General features: G+C 38.3%; 1 protein-coding gene across 1 annotated transcript in view; it reads left to right on the forward strand.

Moving 5' to 3' along the window:
* The window catches only part of baiap3 (BAI1 associated protein 3), a 51227-nt gene that overhangs the window by 12765 nt on the left and 15714 nt on the right, over positions 1–22748 (forward strand). The window contains exons 3-15 of the mRNA XM_059558608.1: positions 9168–9255; positions 12834–12911; positions 13034–13141; positions 16147–16206; positions 16788–16854; positions 17390–17603; positions 17682–17726; positions 17815–17892; positions 18028–18133; positions 18233–18340; positions 18769–18861; positions 18947–19050; positions 19274–19391. Of these exons, the coding sequence (XP_059414591.1) occupies positions 9168–9255; positions 12834–12911; positions 13034–13141; positions 16147–16206; positions 16788–16854; positions 17390–17603; positions 17682–17726; positions 17815–17892; positions 18028–18133; positions 18233–18340; positions 18769–18861; positions 18947–19050; positions 19274–19391 (1267 nt within the window). The remainder of the gene's footprint in view (positions 1–9167; positions 9256–12833; positions 12912–13033; positions 13142–16146; positions 16207–16787; positions 16855–17389; positions 17604–17681; positions 17727–17814; positions 17893–18027; positions 18134–18232; positions 18341–18768; positions 18862–18946; positions 19051–19273; positions 19392–22748) is intronic.

Consider the following 22748-nt stretch of genomic DNA (forward strand, 5'->3'; position numbering starts at 1 on the left):
CAAGAATTAAGACGTTCACAACAACATGAAGGAGCAGTAGTTCAGCACCATGTTTACTTGATATAATCACCTTGTTGGGAAACAAGCAGTAGTAGGAGCCTCGATGTGTAACATTGATAAAGCCGTGACAGTCATCTAAATTACCTGGTTAAGAGAAAGATCTTGTATTATGATGCGCCCGCAGTACACTGTGGAAAATATGAGGAATAAGGTTGATTGGCGGCAGTATTAGAAATTAGTGTAATCACATGCAGTATGACCTGAAGGGTCCGAATGAAATCAGAGGTAATTAGCTCCATTCAGAATTTTATTTCCTGTTGTGTGGTTGAGAATTACTTTTAATTTCTGCACAAACTCGGCAAAACGATTTGTCTCTAAATGTCGCTTAACCAAAGGATGATTGTTGCATACTTAACATTTAATTTTGCTGGGCATTCATCTGATTCATAAGTGCCAAACCGTATTTTTTATTCTGTGGTCCTCTGAAGTCCAGTCAACGGGAGGCTCCTGCATTCATATGCTTGTATCTGTGTGTGTTTGTGATATGTCAGTAAATTATTTACTTTTCATTTTTTTGGTCTCCAATACAACCTTTGAAGTCTGAATAATGAAAATAAACAATATTGCTAAAATAATAAAAAGCTTCATGGAAAGGTCTGTATCCTAGCAACATGAACATGGACAGCCAAATAAGCTTTGTGCCTATTTGCCTGTGTGTGTGTGTGTGTGTGTGTCACACTTGCATTCATATAAATCACAGAAGTTGTAATAATCCATGCCTCCCATGCAATCACTTTTCAAGTAATAACAGCACAGAAAGGTTTAAAGGCTTTGATTGGAGATGTAAAGCCAAGAACAGATGCAAAAGTGTTCTTGACTTTTAAACAGCAAGCTTATTGGTTTTCAGCAACACCCAGAGTAAAATATTACAGCTCATAGGTTACTATTTATGAGCTTTGTCAGTTATGTCTCAGATGTTTATCTTAAAGACAGGGTAGGTGATTTGGTTCAAAAAATATTTTTTGTTATGCTGGTTGAAAATCTCTTCACGTCCTGATAGCAATCACTAAGTGGTCTAAATGTAATTATATGTATTTATATAATCTGTGGAAGGCATAGGACCATAAATTTCCATCCAATCATTTTGCTCTGTCCGAGGCCTTTAAAATTCCTGAGGAGAAATAAAACAGAAACAAATGGGGCAGCTGTTTATATACAATAAAAGCATACAGTTACAAAATTAATTCAGATAAGAGTTGAGATCATTTTGTTTCAAAGGAATTTGACATTCTGAAGTGTTTAAGAGTTTAGATCAGGATATCTTACTTGATTGCATACTTTGGTGTCTTAGCACAGTTTTGACACTGTGAAACTCTAGAGAAGATGACTAAGGTCTTTTCCCAGGAGACAAAATCTGAGAAACAGGAAACTAAAATGGGCTTCAAGCAATGTTTTTGAATACCACACATGAAATGTCTTTACTGCTTGAAAGATATCACTGAATTATATCATTACCTGTCTCTACCTGACAGTACTAGGCTCTGTACTCAGTTGAAAATAGTGAGAGAAGCAGCCTCTGAAACTAGCCAATCAGAAACTTTCTCTGTCTGTCAGTCATTTTGCATGGTTGCCAATATTATCTATAATAGCTCAAAGACGTGATTTGATATCTGCCATCTGTGCTCATGGGACCATAACTTATTTGAACCAATCCACCTGAGCTGTAAATCTCATGTGACCTAATCACTATGGAGCTGCTCATGAAAACATTGATTAGCTGATGGCAGCACAAAGACAGGGAAAAAGGCTGCATGCAAAAATCACATACTCTCTGTGTAAATATTTCTTTTTTAAAAAGTGCATGCTTAGAGACCTTTAAAAAAAGTATGTTCTATATGGTATGAATGTGTGTAGAAGAATGGAATCCAGATGTACCACATCTGTCATGTTGTCATTGTCATGTCACCTATCAGCGTCAGTTGTGTCGCTACACTGTCATTCACAAATCCTCTCCTGTGGCCTCATGGGATAGTACAGTATCCATCAGATGCACACTTCATGATCTTGCCTGGAAGAGTAGGTCTTCCAGGGACCTTTTGTGTACAATTTGCAAATTGTAAATTAAATGTGTCCTTTTATTATTGCTTGGACAAAAAGCTGCACGTTTTTTTAAAACAGCGGGGAAGTTGTGGCCAAGATATCCTGATCTAAACGATTAGAGTGTTGGACTTGCAATCCAAGGGTTGTGAGTTCGAGTCTCAGGCTGGCAGGAGTTGTAGGTGGGGGGGGAGTGAATGTACAGCGCTCTCTCCACCTTCAATACCACGACTGAGGTGCCCTTGAGCTTGGCACCGAACCCCTAACTGCTCCCTGGGTACCGCAGCATAAATGGCTGCCCACTGCTCCGGGTGTGTGTGCACTTTGGATGGGTTAAATGCAGAGCACGAATTCTGAGTATGGGTCACCATACTTGGCTATATGTCACGTCACTTTCACTAATATAGCATCTAATAATATAAACAAAATAAGGCTTTGTGCTCTTTCCATTTAAAAGTAGAGGCAACCACTGGATTTTAATCCCGATCCAAACAAAGGTGCTGCGTACATGCAACATGAGCAGTTTTTTATCTAAATTAGATTGTATAATTTCATAATTTGAAGCTAAAACAGAATGTTTTGACTTTAGTTTTGTGAAACTATACATACAAATATCTACATGAAACAGAATCGGCAGATGAGCTGAATGAAATGCATATTCACTCTCTGCCAGCAGGTGGCTCTTAAAGCGTCTTTACTGTAAACAAATAAGTGCTGCACTTATGAACTTTAATATGCATTCTACAGAGGCAAGATGAAAAGAAAAATACCTTGTAAACTCTTCTTAAGGCAGTAAGTTCCCTAAATAATAAATTCAGTAAATTCCTAACACTGTGTCTACACATGACAAAATACTATAGAACCACTGATCTATAATAGAGATTAATTATATATATATATCATAGATTGCAGATCCTCAGACATATAATCTTGTAAAATGTGTGGTAATTACTGCCGCTCCATAGTATAAACGTGCAGTCACAAATCTCAAAAGTTATATTGAAACTAAAAAGTGATTCTAAAAGGGGCTGTGGGGGGGTCATCACGATGCAGGCACAACATTATGATGTCTATCAGCCATTGGCAATGGACAATGGAATCGTCTATCGGCCCAACCCTAGTTACCACCCCTTTACAAGGCCAAGATAACCAGCCCAACCCTGATCCATGGGGTTTGCGGACATGTTTTTGGAGGTTGGGATTTTGGACAGTGAGTGTGTTCTTGAAATGAGCAAAATGGTTCAAGTTAGCAAACCGATGCAATCGTTTGCAGCATGTTTGCACGTCTTTTTATCTCTATGCCTTCTATGAGAATCAACTGAGACATTAAAGCTATATCATTTGTGATTTTTCTTTCTCATGGGTACGTACAAAATGGTCTAGACCAGTGGTTTTTAACCTGTGGTCCGCGGACCCCTAGTGGGTCGCGGTGGTATTGCAGGTGGGCCGCCAATTATTTTCTGTTAATTTCCAGTCCATTCTAGGGCTGTGCGATTAAAAGAAATCGTCATAAAATCTCGATTTGAGCGTGCGCAATTTCTAAATCGCTTTATAGCACGATTTTCCGCGGCCCTGACCTCCCATAGTATGCTATCCGATCCAATAAGAATGCATTGCGCCTAGCGCGAGAACAGAAGAGACTGGGCATATGCCTAACTCCAGGTCCACACTCTGTCTGTGATGAGCCTTTTTTCCGAGCCCATGTTAACGGATCAGAGCGTTCACACTGTACGCGGTAAAAGGCTAGAAATAAAAACGTGCGAAAATATCGAACACATGAGCATAGAGAGAATTGTGAGTGCACAGGACGCAGTTTAAGTGAGAGGAGACACGTTTTAAGTACGCACACTCTCTCCGCGCAGAGCAGCGTGTATCTGAGCAAGCACGGTTTTGTGACAGAGCAAAGGAAATCTGCGTGTGAACAGAGAGAGAGATTCGCGCTCGTGCATTATTTTAATGTGTTTTCCCGTTATATTTATGCGCTCTCACTGCTGACCGCATACACATACTGTATACACACTGCAAACACCTGAGGCACCGCTAAAGTTAATGAGCTCTATGAACAATGCATGGCAAAAAAGAAAAAAAAGTCCCTGTACACAGGATTTTTTTTGTTTTGTTTTTTTTGCCATAAGTCTATACATTTTTGTTACATCTTTACTATAGTGATAATTTTGACTTATGTCTGTTCTAAGACGTTACAACTTTTTGATAAAGCTCTAATTGGTTTTCTTTTGGAAATATGTTTTAAATTAATCCTGAATGCATTTATGACTGTAAAAGCATATCGGTGTGTGTCACAATCGCAAAATTGATCAAAGAAATCGCAATAGTTTTGTTTTGTTTTTTTGTCCATATCGCACAGCCCTAGTTCATTCAATAAATACAGTTATTAACCCAAAAATAGCGGGGTCAGTTAATTTTTTTTGAAGTGGGCCGCGCAAACATATGTGTGTGGTTGTGTGGGTCGTGAGTTGAAAAAGGTTGGGAACCACTGGTCTAGACAGTCCTAGAATTATCAGACAATGATATAATGTGTGGCCTCGTTGAGAGTATATTAATATGGATGAATGCAGACTCAAACTGTCATCCCTAATTCATCTCCTGAGGGAATCCCAGGAGCGCTCTGTTGGATATCTGGGGGCACAGATATATAATGCTCACCTGCTGTGATGGTGTTGATAAAGAAATGGTCTGGAGTGGATGGGCTGGATAAATAATGAGATATGGGGGGCTGGAGCTCAACCGAGGGGGTCTGACAGCTGTATGGCCATACTAATGCATTCCCTGCTCATTCCTCCACACTCTATTGAAGTCAGGCAGGGCAGAGCAGGAGAGATGGGGTGATATTCCCTAGGTGCTTCACTCTGCCAACCAATCCTGCATTGAACAGCCTATCATCACCATGACTACCGGGTCTGGAAAATTAGCAAGTGGCAGGGGTCCAGGAGTTCACCCCAGTTTGCGGGAGATGCACGCTTTCCAGCCCCTTGCGATAAGATAAATTAAGTTGGACAGTGTGTAAGAGTCTTGATCGGAAGCGGCAATTTGCAATTGTATACTTGTTGCATTAATGATGTTTAAGCAGTCTAATGAGAATGGAAAATGTCCATCATTTTCTTATCACCATGGAGCCCATTTCTCGGGGATGTGCTTCAAGCTGTTGATTTTCAGGCTTGTCAGAGGGACGAGGAGGCCTGTCACCTCAATTCCCAGTGAGCACAGGCGTTCTGTACATAAACTCGAAACAGCAAGGTCCACAACAAGTCCTGATTTCTGCTGTCAGTGTTTCCCAAGCTTGTTTGTGTCCTAGATTTCAGGGGGCCCAACTCAAAACTGTGTTGGCCAGGGGGATGAAATGAATGAAATGCATTTGTCAGCGTTTCACGCCATCTCAAATCGTGGAAAGCGCTTGAGAAACAGTGTCTATTCCACCACTCGATACGCTTTCAAATATTTTTTTTAGTCTCGAGCAAGACTCTACGACATTTACATAACATGAACTGATTTTTACGTAGAAAAGGCGACAGCACACCGCAATAAAAGAAATGATAATTCATGTTTTCATAACCGCTGGCCAAATTAAAAAACAAAACTAAAATTCAATCTTCTTTGAGAGCAAGCGGGCCCCTTGGTGTTTCGGGGGCCCTACACAACTTGCATATTTTGCATGAAGGGAGGATCGGCTCCGTTTGCCTGAGCCACATCTGCTATCTGATCCCATTCTTTCAGATGTGTAAAGTAATGGATTTATCTGCCTCACTGAAAAGAATAGCATGAATTTCCATTATGCACCAGACTGAGGGGCATTTCCCAAAAGTGTGTATTTGCGGACAAACACCGTTTCCATCCAAAGAGTCAAAGAGAACAAGATTGTCACTTCCTGATAAACTGCCACTATTTTTGCCACTTTTCCTATATAATAAATTACCGTATTTTTCGGACTATAAGTCGCACCTGAGTATAAGTCGCATCCGTCCAAAAATACGTCATGATGAGAAAAAAATCATATATAAGTCGCACTGGACTATAAGGCGCATTTATTTAGAACCAAGAACCAAGAAAAAACATTACTGTCTACAGCCGCGAGAGGGCGCTCTATGCTGCTCAGTGTAGGCTACAGGAGCACTGAGCAGCATTGAGTGCCCTCTCGCGGCTGTAGATGGTAATGTTTTGATTCATTTCTCTCAGTTCATGTCAAGTTAATTTTGATAAATAAGTCGCACCTGACTATAAGTCGCAGGACCAGCCAAACTATGAAAAAAGTGTGACTTATAGTCCAGAAAATACGGTACTTGGACATCAGAATGAGCAGACGAAACACAATAAACACAGTTGTTGCTTTCGGAGGTGGATACTGTTGTTTGATTGGTAGTCGTTTGACAGTTCTGGGAGGCAATTATACAGAAATACTTTGATGGCAGATTTGCTCTGGCATTTCCGAATGACCATAACAACATTTTAGATGCTGTGGAATGAGATCGGTCCACTGGTTAGTCTGCATTTACCATCCCATAGCGCAAAATCACAATACTTTTTTTGATGCGCTTGGAGGAATTTATTTGCAAAATCCAATCCAAATTCTGATGCGATACTTCAAAATGTGCATAAAAGCAGGGTTATGGAAATCCAGCTATTGTTTGGGAAGCACACCACAGGTTAGTGCTAGTTTGGTACTGGCCAACTAGTGAAAATAAAATAAAATGTTTATCAGTGGAATTTATCTAAAGAGGCTGGTTAAGTCATTTGATAATAATAACAAACCAGCAAAGGTACAACAGTATTTATCTGTGCATTTTTCTCCTGTAACCTGATATCATGAAAAAAAGTAACTGTTTTATTTTAAGATGCCGATTTCATATGAATTTGTACAATATGATTTATTTATTTATTTTTATAGAAAATATTAAGCTTGCCCTAACCTAATCACCAGTGGAGTGTGTGCAGATTATATGAAAACATACAAATAAGATTCATCAAATTCATACAAATTAAAATTCGCCAAAACATAAAATAGTTACAAATTGCGTTTAGAGTGTGTTGATCTGTTGGAATGACAAAATTATCTTATTATGTATTCAGATAGAACAGAATGTAGGCAAGGATTAAAAGTGCAATTTTATATATATATATATATATATATATATATATATATATATATATATATATATATATATATATATATATATAATAGACTAAATAGACTTAAAAATAGACTAAATAGACTTAAAAAAAAAAAAAACTTTAAAATTAGGTATTTAAAGCTGCAGTCCGTAACTTTTGACGGTCTAGCGGTTAATAAACAGAACTGCTTGCGTTTTGCGGAAGAACATTGAAGCCGGAGCTACTTCTCTCTGTTTATGTCTATGAAGAATCACAAAGGTACCGGGTTACTCCGCCGCGGTACCCCCGAAGCAATCTAAAATAGTCAGAATATAAACACTTATTATAGATGTACCCTAGTGATTCAGGACAGGCTAAAAACACGGTTTGGAAAATGGATTCATGGTGTACTCGCTTATTATATACAATTTTTAAATCTTGAACACAAAAAAAGTTACGGACAGCAGCTCTGATTGGTTGTTTCTTTACCGGGAGCGGTGAATTTCTGCAAATGGTAATAGGACCACTGGGAGGAGCCAGAGGAGCTTGATTTTTTTCACAGATTATCTGTCTCAAATTCTACTGTCAGGACATAATGACAGGTTTCACAAATACATTTTTACAAAAGTTACCTACTTCAGCTTTAATAGTATCATGGTTTGAATTTCTTAAACACACAATTAATTGAGATACAATGTGACCACCAGAACTTGAAATCACACTATAAGCATTTTCATTCATGATGTTCACATTTTAGTCCTATTAGCTTTATAAACTCACCATTGTGTTGTCATTTTAAATACATCCATTAAAATTTTACTTTTTTTTAAGAAAAAAAGGGTGCTTTTTTATGATGCTCGTTGGATAATCGGTTCAGTTAATATTTTCTTTTTATTATTGTTTCTGTTATAAGTCATTATTTGTGGTATTTAGAAGTGATGTTCAGCACATCCCTAGTATCAACTGGAATTAAAGGAACACTCCACTATTTGTGAAAATAGGCTTTTCCAACTCCCCTAGAGTTAAACAGTTGAGTTCAGTGAGGGCCCACCCCAGCCTGGGGCCCTGGGCTTAAGCCCAGGTAAGCCCATGCATTAATGCGGCCCTGGCTCTAATGTCACTGTGCCTGCTGCATCCATGCTATGGCAGCAAAGTAACTTGATTATTACGCCGGAGTGAGAGTATAGTTCCTTGCCATATCGGCCTAGAAAATCTTTACTTTTCATTTTCCATCAGTCATTGTACACAATGTACCTACTAAATTGGAAAAATATTGAAACTCTTTGGTCATTTTTGAGTGAGATGCTAACAGTCTAATCAGATTCAGTGATTTTTGCTAAGCAAAGCTAAAAGTGTTACCGCCAGACCCGGAGATCATCTGAATGGATTCGAAAATGGTAAAACTCAACTGATTAACTCTAGGGGAGTTGGAATTTGAGCCTATTTTCAAAAAAAGTGGAGTGTTCCTTTAAGTGTTATTGTTTATATTAGTTTTCACATAGAATAGAGAAGTATAACTTTACTGTCATTACAAAATGTTTTTTACTTCTCTTAAATCTAAGCATTGTCTGAAAGTAAAAGCTTCATGCTAATTTGTCTTTGTCCTGTCGTATGTCAACACCACTCTCGGTTTCAGTCCAAATCTGACAGTTTATTACCACTTCTCCATTTATCTATGCTCAAGTAATTACATGTCAACCCAACACAAGCGTTTGCTGGATTCCTGTCATAGCTCTCTCAATGTTGCTCATCTTATCTTATTAGTGTGAATGAGCAGCACTCCAGAGGTCCAGATTAGCTTTTCAGCATATATGTGATAGTGATTACAGTGAAGCAGAGCAGAGAAAGAAAAAAAAAATGTCCCAGACTCGGCTGGACGGGAAACCCTTTTTGAAGCCACACTGTATAATTAAATGTAAACAAGGGTGAAATGTTCCACATCTGAACTAATCCATCTCTTTTTCCAGGGTTGCCAGGGGAAACGGGGAGTTCTTTGACCGCATGAATAAAATCCTCCAGAAACAGGATAGTCTGCTGTCTGCTGGCCAAACTGAGGTAACCACATTCTTCAAAAAGACTGCATCCGGGCTTTTACCAAGGTGTATCCCTGTCACCACATTCCCAAGTGTGCTGAAGAATCAGGTCATATTAAAGTAGTTCTTTCTCCTGAGCATTGCTGTGGGATTCAGAAACTCACCCTCCCTCTTCCCCTCATATAAAGACAGCGCCAGAGTTAATGTGCTTGAATTAGATGTTTATTGAAGAGCGTTCCTCTCCCACTGTTCTAGCAGTATGTTGAAAAGGACAGCAATCAATGCTGCCTGAGTAGACTTTCCTTCAAGTGGTTCTGGGTAATAAAAACATCATTAACACTTAAAATGGGTAGTACTGTATACTCACTATTGAAGAATCCTATAGAAATGGCATACGTAAGATCTAATCATGCAATTAGTGCATGAAAGTATGCTTTTCACATTGTTATTGAACACAGTGATTCATTCACCATCTTTGTTGGGAAAATTGTGCAAACTTAAATTTTTACTTGGAAAATGAGATAATATTGACATTTTATATAGATATTATGAAGGACTGAACAAAGGCTGCATGCACCTAGGCAAATCCTTCCTTCACGTTATGTCATTGAGATTTTGGTGCTGTCTTGCTTGAACAGGCCATGCCACAACATTTCATTCAGCTAAAGGTCAGAACTTGACCATTGGAAAACATAAAATTTCTCTGGTTGTTCTCTGTTATTGATTTACTTGTGTGTTTAAGATCATTAGCATTGCAATGCACGACCTACACACTGCACTTCACCTCGAGGGCGGATATCCTGACATTAACTAGTATATTTCTCTGTAAAAGTCAAGTCAGGTTTAGTGCCATTCTTCTCATTATAGCCCATCTGTAAGGAAAAACTAAATGTAATTCCTCCACAACCTTACAGCGACAATGGAAATGATAGGAGGAAATGTCACATAATAATGGTAATAAATTTCAGCTAACGTAATTGGCAGACAAATAATAATGCAAGCAAAGAGACTAAATGCAGTGCAGAATGAAATACAATGTTTAGTGAGATTGGATACAAAGCAGACAGAGAAATTCACAAACGTTAGCCAGCAGTACTGCTGTGGAGATGAAGAGTACAATTAGGATTCATTATGCCCACAAAGACTGCAAGCTATCCAGTTCTTAGGCTGAAATTCATGATACTCCCACCACCATATGGCACGTCTGCTGTGAGGGTCTGATATCGGAATTCACCATTTTGCTGTGGACGAAAATAACTTTCCCATTTATGTTGTAAAGTTCAAATTTGATCTCTTCACCCTGGTAGACCATTCTGGTGGTATTTAACAAAGATGAAACAGGCAGGACTGTTCTTTTGGCAAGCAGTGAATCCCTCCTTAATAACTTCCCACGCGCACATCTCTGGCTCAGTGTTTTCCTTACAGTGGATTCATGAGCTCTTGACGGCATTCAGTGCTAGAGTTATTGCTAGCAAATTGATGGCTGTTTTCCTGGGATTTTATGATCAAGTGACTGTTTCTGAAATTTGTTTTCCACCGAATCAAAGTGGGAAAATTGCACTAATGGACCTGTTTCACATTTCCGGGTTTGTTGTAGTTGGGTAAAATTATCTAGCAGTGAATGAAAGACTGTATCACATATATATATATACAGGTGCTGGTCATATAATTAGAATATCATCAAAAAGTTGATTTATTTCACTAATTCCATTCAAAAAGTGAAACTTGTATATTATATTCATTCATTACAAACAGACTGATATATTTCAAATGTTTATTTCTTTTAATTTTGATGATTATAACTGACAACTAAGGAAAATCCCAAATTCAGTGTCTCAGAAAATTTTAATATTGTGAAAAGGTTCAATATTGAAGACACCTGGTGCCACACTCTAATCAGCTAATTAACTCAAAAAAGACTACTGCTGAGTGGTCCAAAGTTATGTTCTCTGATGAAAGTAAACTTTGCATTTCCTTTGGAAATCAGGGTCCCAGAGTCTGGAGGAAGAGAGTGTAAAGTTTCCACAGTCAGTGATGGTTTGGGGTACCATGTCATCGGCTGGTGTTGGTCCACTGTGTTTTCTGAGGTCCAAGGTCAACGCAGCCGTATACCAGGAAGTTTTAGAGCACTTCATGCTTCCTGCTGCTGACCAACTTTATGGAGATGCAGATTTCATTTTCCAACAGGACTTGCTACCAGTACCTGGTTTAAGGACCATGGTATGCCTGTTCTTAATTGACCTACAAACTTGCCTGACCTTAACCCCATAGAAAATCTATGGGGTATTGTGAAGAGGAAGATGCGATATGCCAGACCCAACAATGCAGAAGAGCTGAAGGCCACTATCAGAGCAACCTGGGCTCTTATAACACCTGAGCAGTGCCACAGACTGATCGACTCCATGCCACGCCGCATTGCTGCAGTAATAAAGGCAAAAGGAGTCCCACCTAAGTATTGAGTGCTGTACATGCTCATACTTTTCATGTTCATACTTTTCAGTTGGCCAAGATTTCTAAAAATCCTTTCTTTGTATTGGTCTTAAGTAATTTTCTGAGATACTGAATTTGGAGTTTTCCATAGTTGTCGGTTATAATCATCAAAATTAAAAGAAATAAACATTTGAAATATATCAGTCTGTAAGTAATGAATGAATATAATATACAAGTTTCACTTTTTGAATGGAATTAGTGAAATAAATCAACTTTTTGACAAAAAAACTTCCAGAAACAAGGCTGCTGAAAAAGTGGAAAATTTAATAGGCATGGCATTCTGGGAAATAAAGTGTTCTTCCACACTTGTCAATAAATGTGTTAAATATACACATGTATATCTAAATTAAGTACAACTATATTGACTGTAGGTGAATGTAAATTTTAATTGCAATTCTGCATTCTTTGTGCTATTTCAATTCAAAATCAATATTTAATTTTTTATTTTATTTTTAAATTTTAATTTTTTTTTTACATTTTTAAATTCATTAATTATGAATACAACACAAACATAGCACAGTGAGGCTATTCGTTAATAACAGTTTGATAGCGATTGAGTGCTTTATTCATGGCCCATGGTATTTATGGTAACTATCACAAAGTGCTCTAAAGAATACAGTGGTACTACTATTAGTATTAATCCATGGTAGGAAAACCTCTTTGTTTGAGTTTTATTTTCTATTCTTTGTTTCAAATTCTCCCTGAAATAGCTGAGTGTGGAGACATTGATTAGAACATCTGACTCAAATCACTTCTCTCTGAGAACTGATTGCGTTGTAACTATAAAGTAAATGAAATTCATCGACAAAAGTGGGAGGTAATTGCTGTGCCATTGTCAAGATCCCCTTAAACTATTAGCCCAACTCAAATGAAAATAAGCTCATATTTTGGATCAAATTATCAGTTTCTTATAAAGGATCGTTCTGAGGGGCTCATAAACTCTCCTCTTGCCAGCTCATTGCTCTCAGCCAGTGAAGCCCTTGAGTCTACACAGTTAGAGAGATGCTTTGAGCTCATTGTTAAACACAATTAATGATCTCCCCACTTTTCATTGATCACCTCACCTGTCATCATTGTTTCTATTGGTTCTCCATCCTCATGCATTTACAGGAGGAGAGCAGCTGTGCTCCTCCACCCCCGGAGTGCAAAGACCAGGCTTTTGTTCCTGAGAAATCCACCAGGGATGAGGTGAGTCTCCTGGTCATCCTTTCAAAAGCAGCAGTGATTCAGATAGCATGATTCCGTCTTGTGGTTCATTGCAGTTTTTCTCCTAAGGTTACACGATTTTGAAATAAATCATTCTGTTTTAGCTGGATTTGTTGTATGAGGAGGCAATCTACACCATGGTCAATCGCGTTGGGGTGCCGTCGCCAGAATATGTTACCAACGAAGGGGACATTTTCAATTACCTGCAGAAGGTGCTTTGTTGTTTTCTCAATAAATTGTATAGTACATGTTTCAAACACTCCCGCATCCCTCCATAACAACACAAATATCACAATGCATATTGTGCCTCTGGCACTTCAAATCCACCAAGACCTAAATAAATATCATACTTTGATTGATTTCTAAATAAAAATGAAATATACAGAAATATATATCATATATAAATATATGTATATGTATATATATATATATATATATATATATATATATATATATATATATATATATATATTGATCTTTTGAATTTAAAGATTGAATGCTTGCTTTGTTAAAAAAAAAAGATAATCTTTGAAGGGATTGTGGGGGAATAGAGGGGTGTGCTTAGGTGCTGGTGGGGGGTTTGTTTACATTGACTTGGTTTTATGAGTTGGAGCAGATGCTCTTGTCTTAGACATGATTAAACATCAAAGCCCTTCCCCAATGGGGATTGATGTTTGGTGCTTATATCACACCCATGAAACCCCTGTCACTGAGGAGTCTGATTCCATTCTGAGACCTCTAACACAGAGGTGCAGCAGGTCTTACGTTTGAAGTATCTCATCTGTAATGTTTTTTCTTTCAAAAAAAAAAAAAATTTTTTGCCTTAACCGCTGACATAACCGTGATTCCTATCACTGCTTCAAAAGGCAAAGACCCTTTTCTCAATACTCAAGAATCATGTTTGTCAGCACTCATAACCTTTAAATAATTTCTTAAAGATTAAAAAGAGAACAAAGACATATACATGATGTTAAAATGTTTTCTTTAGCAGTTTTTGAAAGTTGAGAAAGACACTAAGAACCAGAGCTTCTGAAACAAGTTGCGCTCATAAGTAATTATTTGACACTTCACTTGGACTCCAAATTAGAGACCCATGAACCACATAAGGGACTTTTGCTCCGAATGTTTTCATAATTCCAATAACTATGGTGAAAGTACCTGCTTTCTGGCTTGTTCGCACCGCAGCAACTGGGAACGAATTTAGTTATGGCAAAGCCTCTTGGGGGGAATACATTAGCTACTATTTCAGTGTAGGGTCTAACCCATTTACATTAAATCATTTAGCAGACACTTTTATCCAAAGCAATTTAGAAATGACTGTAATAGAAGCAAACAAAACAATATATAAGTGGTGTGACAAGTCCTGGTTAGTCTAACGCAGTACACATAGCAAGTTTAATATATATATATATATATATATATATATATAAAGAATAAAAAGAGTTAATGTTATCATTATTTTTATAATTATTATTTTTTTTATATAATTAAAAAGAAAACAAGTAGAAAACAGTTTTAGCAATGATGATCAGGTAAATTTCACAGACCACACTCACAACTCCAAGGTTCCTGGCTGTCCTGGAAGGTGTTATGGTTGGTGCGCTTAGCTGGATTGAGAAATTGTGATGAAGTGTTGGGTTCGCTTAAAAATAATAATAATAATAATTCCTTACATTTATATAGTGCTTTTCTAAGCAGTCGAAGCGCTTTACATCGTCAGGGGGTATCTTCACCACCACCAGTGTGCAGCATCCACCTGGATGATGCGACAGGAGCCAAAGCTAACCAAAACCACACATTAGCTTATTGGTGGAGAGGAGACAGAGTGATGAAGCCAATCAGTATGGAGATTGTTAGGAGGCCATGATGGTTAAAGGCCAATGGGTGAATTTGGCCAGAATGCCGAGGTCATACCTCTACTCTTTTCGACAAGCAGTTCTGTCTTGGTATGGTTGATTTTAAGGTGATGGTTTTTCAACCAGAAAAAAATATCTGTTAGACATGCTGAGATGCGAGCAGCTATCGTTGGATCATCAGGAAGGAATGAGAGGTAGAGTTGAGGGTCATCAGCCTAGCAGTGATATGAAAAGCCATGTTTCTGAATGACATAACCTAGTGATGCCATGTAGATAGAGAAGAGAAGTGGTCCAAGAACTGAGCCCTGAGGCACCCCAGAAGCTAGATGTTGCGACTTGGACTCCTCACCCCTCCAAGATACCTTGAAGGACCTATCTGAGAGGTAAGACTACTAGAACCACTAGAGTGCAGTTCCTGGAATGCTCTTTGCCATGAGGGTTGACAGGAGTATCTGGTGGTTAACTGTGTCAAAAGCAGTTGACTGATCCAGCAAAATAAGTAATGAGGATTTGGAAGCTGCTTTTAAGGCTAGTTTTTAACCACATACTGGCAGTTCCAGAGACCAATATGAAAAGAAATTAGAATATTAGCGGACATAGGCAAAGTGAAGTGTGGGAATTCGTGCTTTGCACTTAACACATCCAAGTGCACACACACAGTAGTGAACATACACACAGAGCAGTGGGCAGCCATATTTCTGCAGTGCCTGGGGAGCAGTTAGGGGTTCTGTGCCTTGCTCAAGGGTCTCACCTCAGTCATGGTATTGAGAGTGGAAGAGAGCACTGTACATTCACCCCCCCCCCCCACACACACACTGACATTTCCTGCATTACCTGCATAACCTTTGGGTTACAAGTCTGACTAACCATTAGGCCATGACTGAGCAGGTTGTCAGGATTGCATTGCCTACACAGTGTGTGACATGTTGTTTGCAAATGTTAATAATAGTAGGGATTTGGAAGTATATAGTAAAGAATGGTCATATAAACTGAAATAGGTGTGAAACAAGTTGTACGAAAGAGGATGAATAAGAAGCAATACTCCAGTCCCCTGTCTGTGTCCTTGCTCAGTGAAGTCACATAGGTAGGGTTGCTGGTCTTTACATTCAGTCTTCACACATGGAGAGCTTCACTGAAGGGCTGCCGTGGTATACTAACCTTTTTATACGAATAAGAAAGTGTACAAAACTGACAAGGCATGTGATAGAGTGCGATACCAAACACCACTTCAGCGTGTCTCAACACAGTAAACAAAACAAGCGTTTTCTAGCAATTGACAACTGAACTAAAACTGATGAGACAAGAAATAAATACAAAATGCTATTTTTCTATAAATCTTTTATCTGATCACTCTCGCTCAGGTCTTTGATATGGGTCAAGAGGAGCATGACATCATCCTCCAGCGAGTCAGAGAATCCAAGGTGAGGGTCACACATAGAGTTTGTTAACTTTTGTCTGATACTACAAACATGACTCTCTTCTTTTCAATCTTTTGTTCTGACAATCACAGCAATAGTGGAATCTGCCGCCAGCTTGATATCAGCTTGATATCAAGAGCCAATACTGATATCTATTAGAAAGCCTCTCTTACTAAACATATGCAGAATCAATAAAAGAAACCATTTAAACCAGTTTTATTTTTTTTGCAAGACAATGAAAGAAGCCCTGGTTACCTCTTGTAACCTCTTAAAAGTCTTTGAAGAGAACAGAAAAATGTTATGGTATCTGAATGTGCATCACAATGATCCGAACCTTCATTGGAACAGCAGTCTCCCACTGCCTGTCATACATAATATACTCACCTCTAACATCTGAAAAAGACAACCTCTATTGATTTCTTTCCTCTAGACAGGCCTTGGCACTACAGCATGGCATGGTTGCATTTATTTTACTGTGCACTCACTCGAGGTGCTGCCACCATGGCAAACAGCCAATGAAACATGCTCAGTTTTTATTACCGGCGTGATGCATTCTAATCCATGTCTGAAACATTCCTTTGTAGAAAGCCAGCTTTTCTCTCAGGGTCTCTGTGATGAAAGGCAAGAATCTCATGGCAAAAGATGCCAATGGTAAGATGTTTTGTGAATTATTTGTGTGTTTCGCTTCTAGTATCATGACTTGTTGTGATATCGGTGATGTTATCGGTGGCATTGACTTTTGTCGTGGAGAAAAGAACAAAAAGGCAAAACATTCACATCTAGACATAATACCCTTTGAAAATCTTCAAAAATCTTTATTTATTTTTAACTAAAGCATCATAGAAATTGTATTAGTTTTAGACTTTATTTTGTCTGCAATGTTTTTTCTCCTTTTGTTGAGCCAAAATTCACATCACACACTCAGGAAGAAAAAAAAGCAACAAAACTGTAACTCAGTACCCTAAGGTACAAAAGCTAAAAGGTACATTTTTGTACCTTATTTACCTAATAAAGTGACAGTTTTGTACTTTTCTTTCTGTGAGTGCATAAATGATCAAACAATAAGACAACACAAAAACCAACAACCTTCCAGTGAAACAGACCATTTGTTTATCTGCTTTGAAACTATTCATACTGACCTTTATTGAATTAATTTGTGTATTTGTTTTCTATTGGTGCTGTATAGGCTACAGTGACCCCTACTGCATGTTGGGAATCCTCTTGGGACAGTCGCCCAAAGACACTGAGGAGAAGAAAGAGAGGAAGTTCAGTTTTCGCAAGAGACGGGAAAAGTTAGAGAAGCGCTCCAGTGTTAAGGAAGTGCTGGCAGGTAGAGATATCCAGGTGACCGAAGTCAAACCAGAGACTCTTAACCCAGTGTGGAATGAACACTTTGTTTTGTGAGTATCCTACTGTTAGAAATGAATAGATAATATTAGATGATCTGTGCTTTTTTAAATGTGTTTTGTTTTCCACAGTGACATTGATGATGTTCACAATGACCTACTCCATCTGGACATATGGTAAGATGAATCAACATATGTCCCTCAGAACGAGAACAGTCATCTCTGCTTTTCTCACTGAAAAATTGTTTGTTATTCTCCACCCTAGGGATCATGATGACGATGTTTCTGTTGCGGAAGCCTGTAAGAAGCTGAATGAAATCAGTGGATTCAGAGGAATGGGCAGGTAGATCACACACTGGCCATTTGTTGTCTTAAAGCTAATGAGCCTGAGATACAGTACATCTGACATATTCTCTGCGAATACTGGCTCAAATGCATGCTGAATGTATGACTCAAACTGTTGCATCATATTATTTAGATATTTCAAGCAAATTGCCAAATCCGTGAGGGCTAACGGGGCCGCTGCATCAGGAAGTGAGGAGAATGCTGATGACTTCCTGGGTTGTATCAACATTCCGTTGAATGTGAGTTCTAATTCCGCACACTTAGTTTCTATAACAGTGAGGCAACTCATTGTGCTTGTCATTGAATCTACTTTTGGATCACTTTCTGTCTATCACTAGGAGATCCCGGTCGTTGGTTATGATAAATGGTTTAAGCTAGAGCCTAGATCCAGTGCCTCTAAAGTTCAAGGAGAATGTCACCTGATTCTTCGCCTCTTCACCACTCAGGTACTGCTGCTCACCTGAGATCTAGCAGCACTCTTTAAAGGGATAGTAACCCTCAAAAATAAAATTCTATTATCATTTTTTGATTCACCCTCATATGTTACAAAACCTGCATGACCTGCATTCTACTATTAGAATACAAAAGTACAATGTTGAAGAATATGTTTGCTTCACTCTTCCATCTACTTATTCAATGGGGGATGCGTACTGTTCAATAATTTTGAAACTCGAAAACACAGATCCATATTTGCATGCATTAAATGGAAAAAGAGCAGCTAGTACTCTACTGTTCAAATGTTTGGGATCAGTAAATTAGGACTTTTTTCCATCAAAGATGCATTAAATAGTTCAAAGGTGACTGTAAAGACATTTATAATGCTACATAAAAATCTTCATAGTATTTATTAATCACTCCTCCTTCTGCTCAACAGAGAGACACAGCACTGAGTAAAATGGCCTCCAATGTATCCATTCACAAGAAGATGTTAAGTCAGATTCTGGACTATGAGCATAATCAAATTCAGGTTTTGCTTTTTTTATTTGCCTAGCATTCATCTGCATTTAGCTTAAAGCTTCTCATAAATACTCATCGTTGCATTTTAATTTCAGAAAGAGCCTTATAACTGGAATGGACAAGTGTGTGCGGCTGCATGGACTGTGCTGTCCCATCATGCAGTGCAGGCTGACCTCTCCCCTCTGCAGCAGGCCATCATGTGCGTATTAAACATCAAACCTGTAGTGAGATCATGTCTCAACTGCGAACCGCCACGCAGTCGGCATGTTTATCGACAGGATGAGCACAACAGCATGAATACAGCAAATGCTTATAACACCAAGACCCATCCTGATAATCGCTGCATGCTTCAGCTACACACGCCTGCCAACAGTGAGACTGACACTAGTGTGTAAAACTGATGTTTTTGCATGTGTTTGCAGCCGTTGGCAGTGTTACAGCAGCCATCACCGCTCTCAGAGGATGAGCTACGCTCTGCTCCTCAGGCTGCTGAAAACTGTGGAGGCAGAGTGGGAGGATACCGCTGTTCACGGGGAGCTGGTGAGTTTTTACAACAGCTCGCTGACCCTGAATATCTGGGCACATAGCACAGAGACCAGAGATCTGTCTGGGGTTCAGCGCTCTTTGGAGTTTTACACATTGGGGTAAATTCATTGCACTGCAGAAAAGCATTTTTTAATCAGGGTTTTTTTTTTCAGTAAAATGCAAATGTTTGTAGAATGAGACATTTAGTTAAGAAGCAAATATGCATGATATTGAGATTTGTTGTTTGAGAATATTTATTTGAGGCAATATTAGTTTTAAGCATATCTATCTAACAATCAAACAAAATGAGGCTTATGTTTATAAAAAAAAAACTCATTATGTATGAATATCCTTTAAAATGTTTGCTTAAAGGTGAAGTAAGTGCTACTGCTGTCATATTTTCAAACAACATTTTTCAACAGTTATTCTTATCCCTATATTTTGCTGTTTGATCTGGGTTTGACAATAAAGAATTTGAACTAAACTTGAGTTTAGCTTACCTGTAAAGAAGAAGCTCCACAAGTTTGGTGTCCCGACTGAAACCCAAGCAATCCATCAAATTCAATTCATTTTGTAAAACACTGGCACAATTCACCCATTTTTTACCCATTGTCTGTCAGTAGCCATGCCCTAAACTATGGGGTTAGAATTGTTGCTTTATTCCAAATAAATAGATTATGATCCACAAATAAATGTAACAAGATTCACAAAAATATATCAAATTCACAAATAAATGTACAGAGTTTCACAAAAAAATATAAAACTCACAAATAAATAAAATGAGATTTGCAAATAAAAATATATATATTTACAAATGTGTTTAATGTCACAAACACAACTCTACCTGGTATTTATTTGTGAACCGCTGTCTGTGCATTTGTAAATCACTGCAGGCATTTGTGTATCGGTTCCTGTGCATTTGTGGATTTGAAACACTTCTAGCGTCGACGTGCAGATAAATCCACCAATAAGTGGACTCCACCCACCGTTTACTCAAGCCAATCAAATAACGGCCACATTGAGCTGACCAATCGTAGCACGTTATCGCTTCAACCAATCACGTTTTGGCTTAAATCCGGGGGGGGGGGGGGGCGTCTTGCCTGATCGGCCATGTTGTGCGTACTTGTCTGTAACGTTACTTGTGGACTTGTGAAATGTCATCAGTCGCTGCCCAAGTACTGTTTCCCTTTTCAAAGTTCACATCTAGCCAAGTCCAGTTCAAATCCCCGGATGTGTTCTTGCTCCGCTCCTTTTACCGAGGATGCATGGAGAGGTGACTTGTGCGGACTTGATACGGGCCATAACCCAGAATTCAGCTCGAACCAGGTTACCATCAATGGCGGAGGAGAAAACTCACAACTGTAAGTTATACATTTCGAAATACTATTGTTGTTTTATCACAAAATGTAACGTAGTTCTAAGAGCTTTGATGCCAGAATGTTGTTTAAACTTCAAAGCTACCGTCGAATTTTAAGGAACTATTTGAAAATTTGCTCAGACGATTTCGTTACGAGTTGAAAAGTAGCCTAACCCTCGGCAAGTCCTCCTAAAAAGTAGCTAGGCCCTGTAACATTTTGTAAAATATGGGGCTGCCTGTGTTGATTCTGTAGTGGATAAACATTTGATATATTTTGCTTTGGGTATATCTAATGGGCAATTGTTTTGCCTGAGGGAAAAGTTTCCTAACTAACGTTTGCCTAACGATACTTATATCAAATGCAAACCTTATTTTAGAGTGCTCTTGTCATTTTAACCAAATAGTTTGCTTGTCTTTATTTACATTTTTTTTACAAATTCTTTTATAATTGTATTATTTTTCATCAACTTAAATTAAGCATTATTTTTTAGCAAGGGACTGCTGAGGAAACTCGGGCCTTGATTGAGTGGCGGAGCGGCCAACGAAAGGCTTTTCACCGGGAGGCGCAATTCCTCCAAAAGTTGATGGGAGTGAGTATTCATTTTGAGTGCCTGTATAATTCCCTGCATGTCTGAAGGTTTGGAGCTAGATTTGGACAGTCTTCATCCATAAAAATGAATACGTTATTGAAGTGGAATCATGTAAATCTTTATGGTTTTGTTTTGGCTATAGGCATTTTGTTCCACTTCTGGTTTGGCCATAACTGCCAAACAGGCAAAGAAAAAATTGAATAACCTAAAAGATAAATACAAGGTAATCTGCCTGTTTCTCTACTTTCTGTTACTGAAAGAGGCTTACCAAGATGTGTGTAAAGACTTTCCGGTCATATTTGAAACCTAACATAGATGCATTGGCCCTTACATTTTATTTTGTAAAATGTAGTTTACTCCGTTTACATTGTTTACTCTGAGACTGTAAAAAGAATAGTTCACCCCAAAATGAACATTCTGCCATTCACCTACAATTTTAAGTTGTTTCACACCTGTATACACTATTTATTTATTCTTTTTTTTTTTTTTTTGCTTTACACAAAGGAAGAATATTTGTAACCTAAGAGTTCTGGGGCACCACTGACATGTGTAATTTTTTGGTGCCTCAAACTGTTAGGTTACAAAAATTCTTAAGAATATCTTCCTCTGTGTAGAGCAAAAATAAAAAATGTCTAAAAGTGTGGAACAACGTGAGGTGAGAACATGACAGCATTTTGCTTTATTTCAGGAGCTTAGGGACCCATCCACAGGAAAAGGGGTAGAGGCCGGTAGTGTGACTGCTGCCACCTGGCAGTGGTACACTGCAATGGATGCTGCACTCCAGGGGCAGCACTCAGTTACTATGCCCGTAGTTGTTGCATCAAACCCACTGCCACTACAGGTGGCTCAGTCAGCACACCAGGTTCAGCCCCTTCTGTGGAAGCCAGGAGTAGCCAGCAGTCAAGAAAGAGGCGACGGGACAGCCAGGCTCTTCTTTAGTTTCTAAAAGAACAGGCAGAGAGGGAAGAGGAGAGGGAGAGAGAAGCATTGGCGAGAGAAGAGGAGAGAGAGAGGGCAGCAACAGCCAGAGCAGAGACATATTTCTCTTTTAGAAAAACTTAATAAATTCTAAATTAATGTTGTATTTAATGATAAATGATTTTATATAGATTATTTGAATTAAAAAAAATAAAAATGAATGTTTCAATTTCAACCCTGGCAAATCATTGTTATAGCAACAGTGTATTCTTTATATTTACAACAAAAACACAAATAATATAAAATAATGTAATATCCAATGTCTATAGTGGTATACAATTATTTACAATCATGCAGTTAAATCTCAAGAAGAACATACCAACATTAAGAAAACGTATAAATGTATCTATACCCATCTACTTGCACATTTATTCATACCTATCTTTCTAATTAATGTCATAGCTATTTCAACTGTTTATGTTGCTCTTTTAATGAACATGACAACAT

Source organism: Carassius carassius, chromosome 9, assembly GCF_963082965.1.
Source record: "Carassius carassius chromosome 9, fCarCar2.1, whole genome shotgun sequence".
NCBI lineage: Eukaryota > Metazoa > Chordata > Actinopteri > Cypriniformes > Cyprinidae > Carassius > Carassius carassius.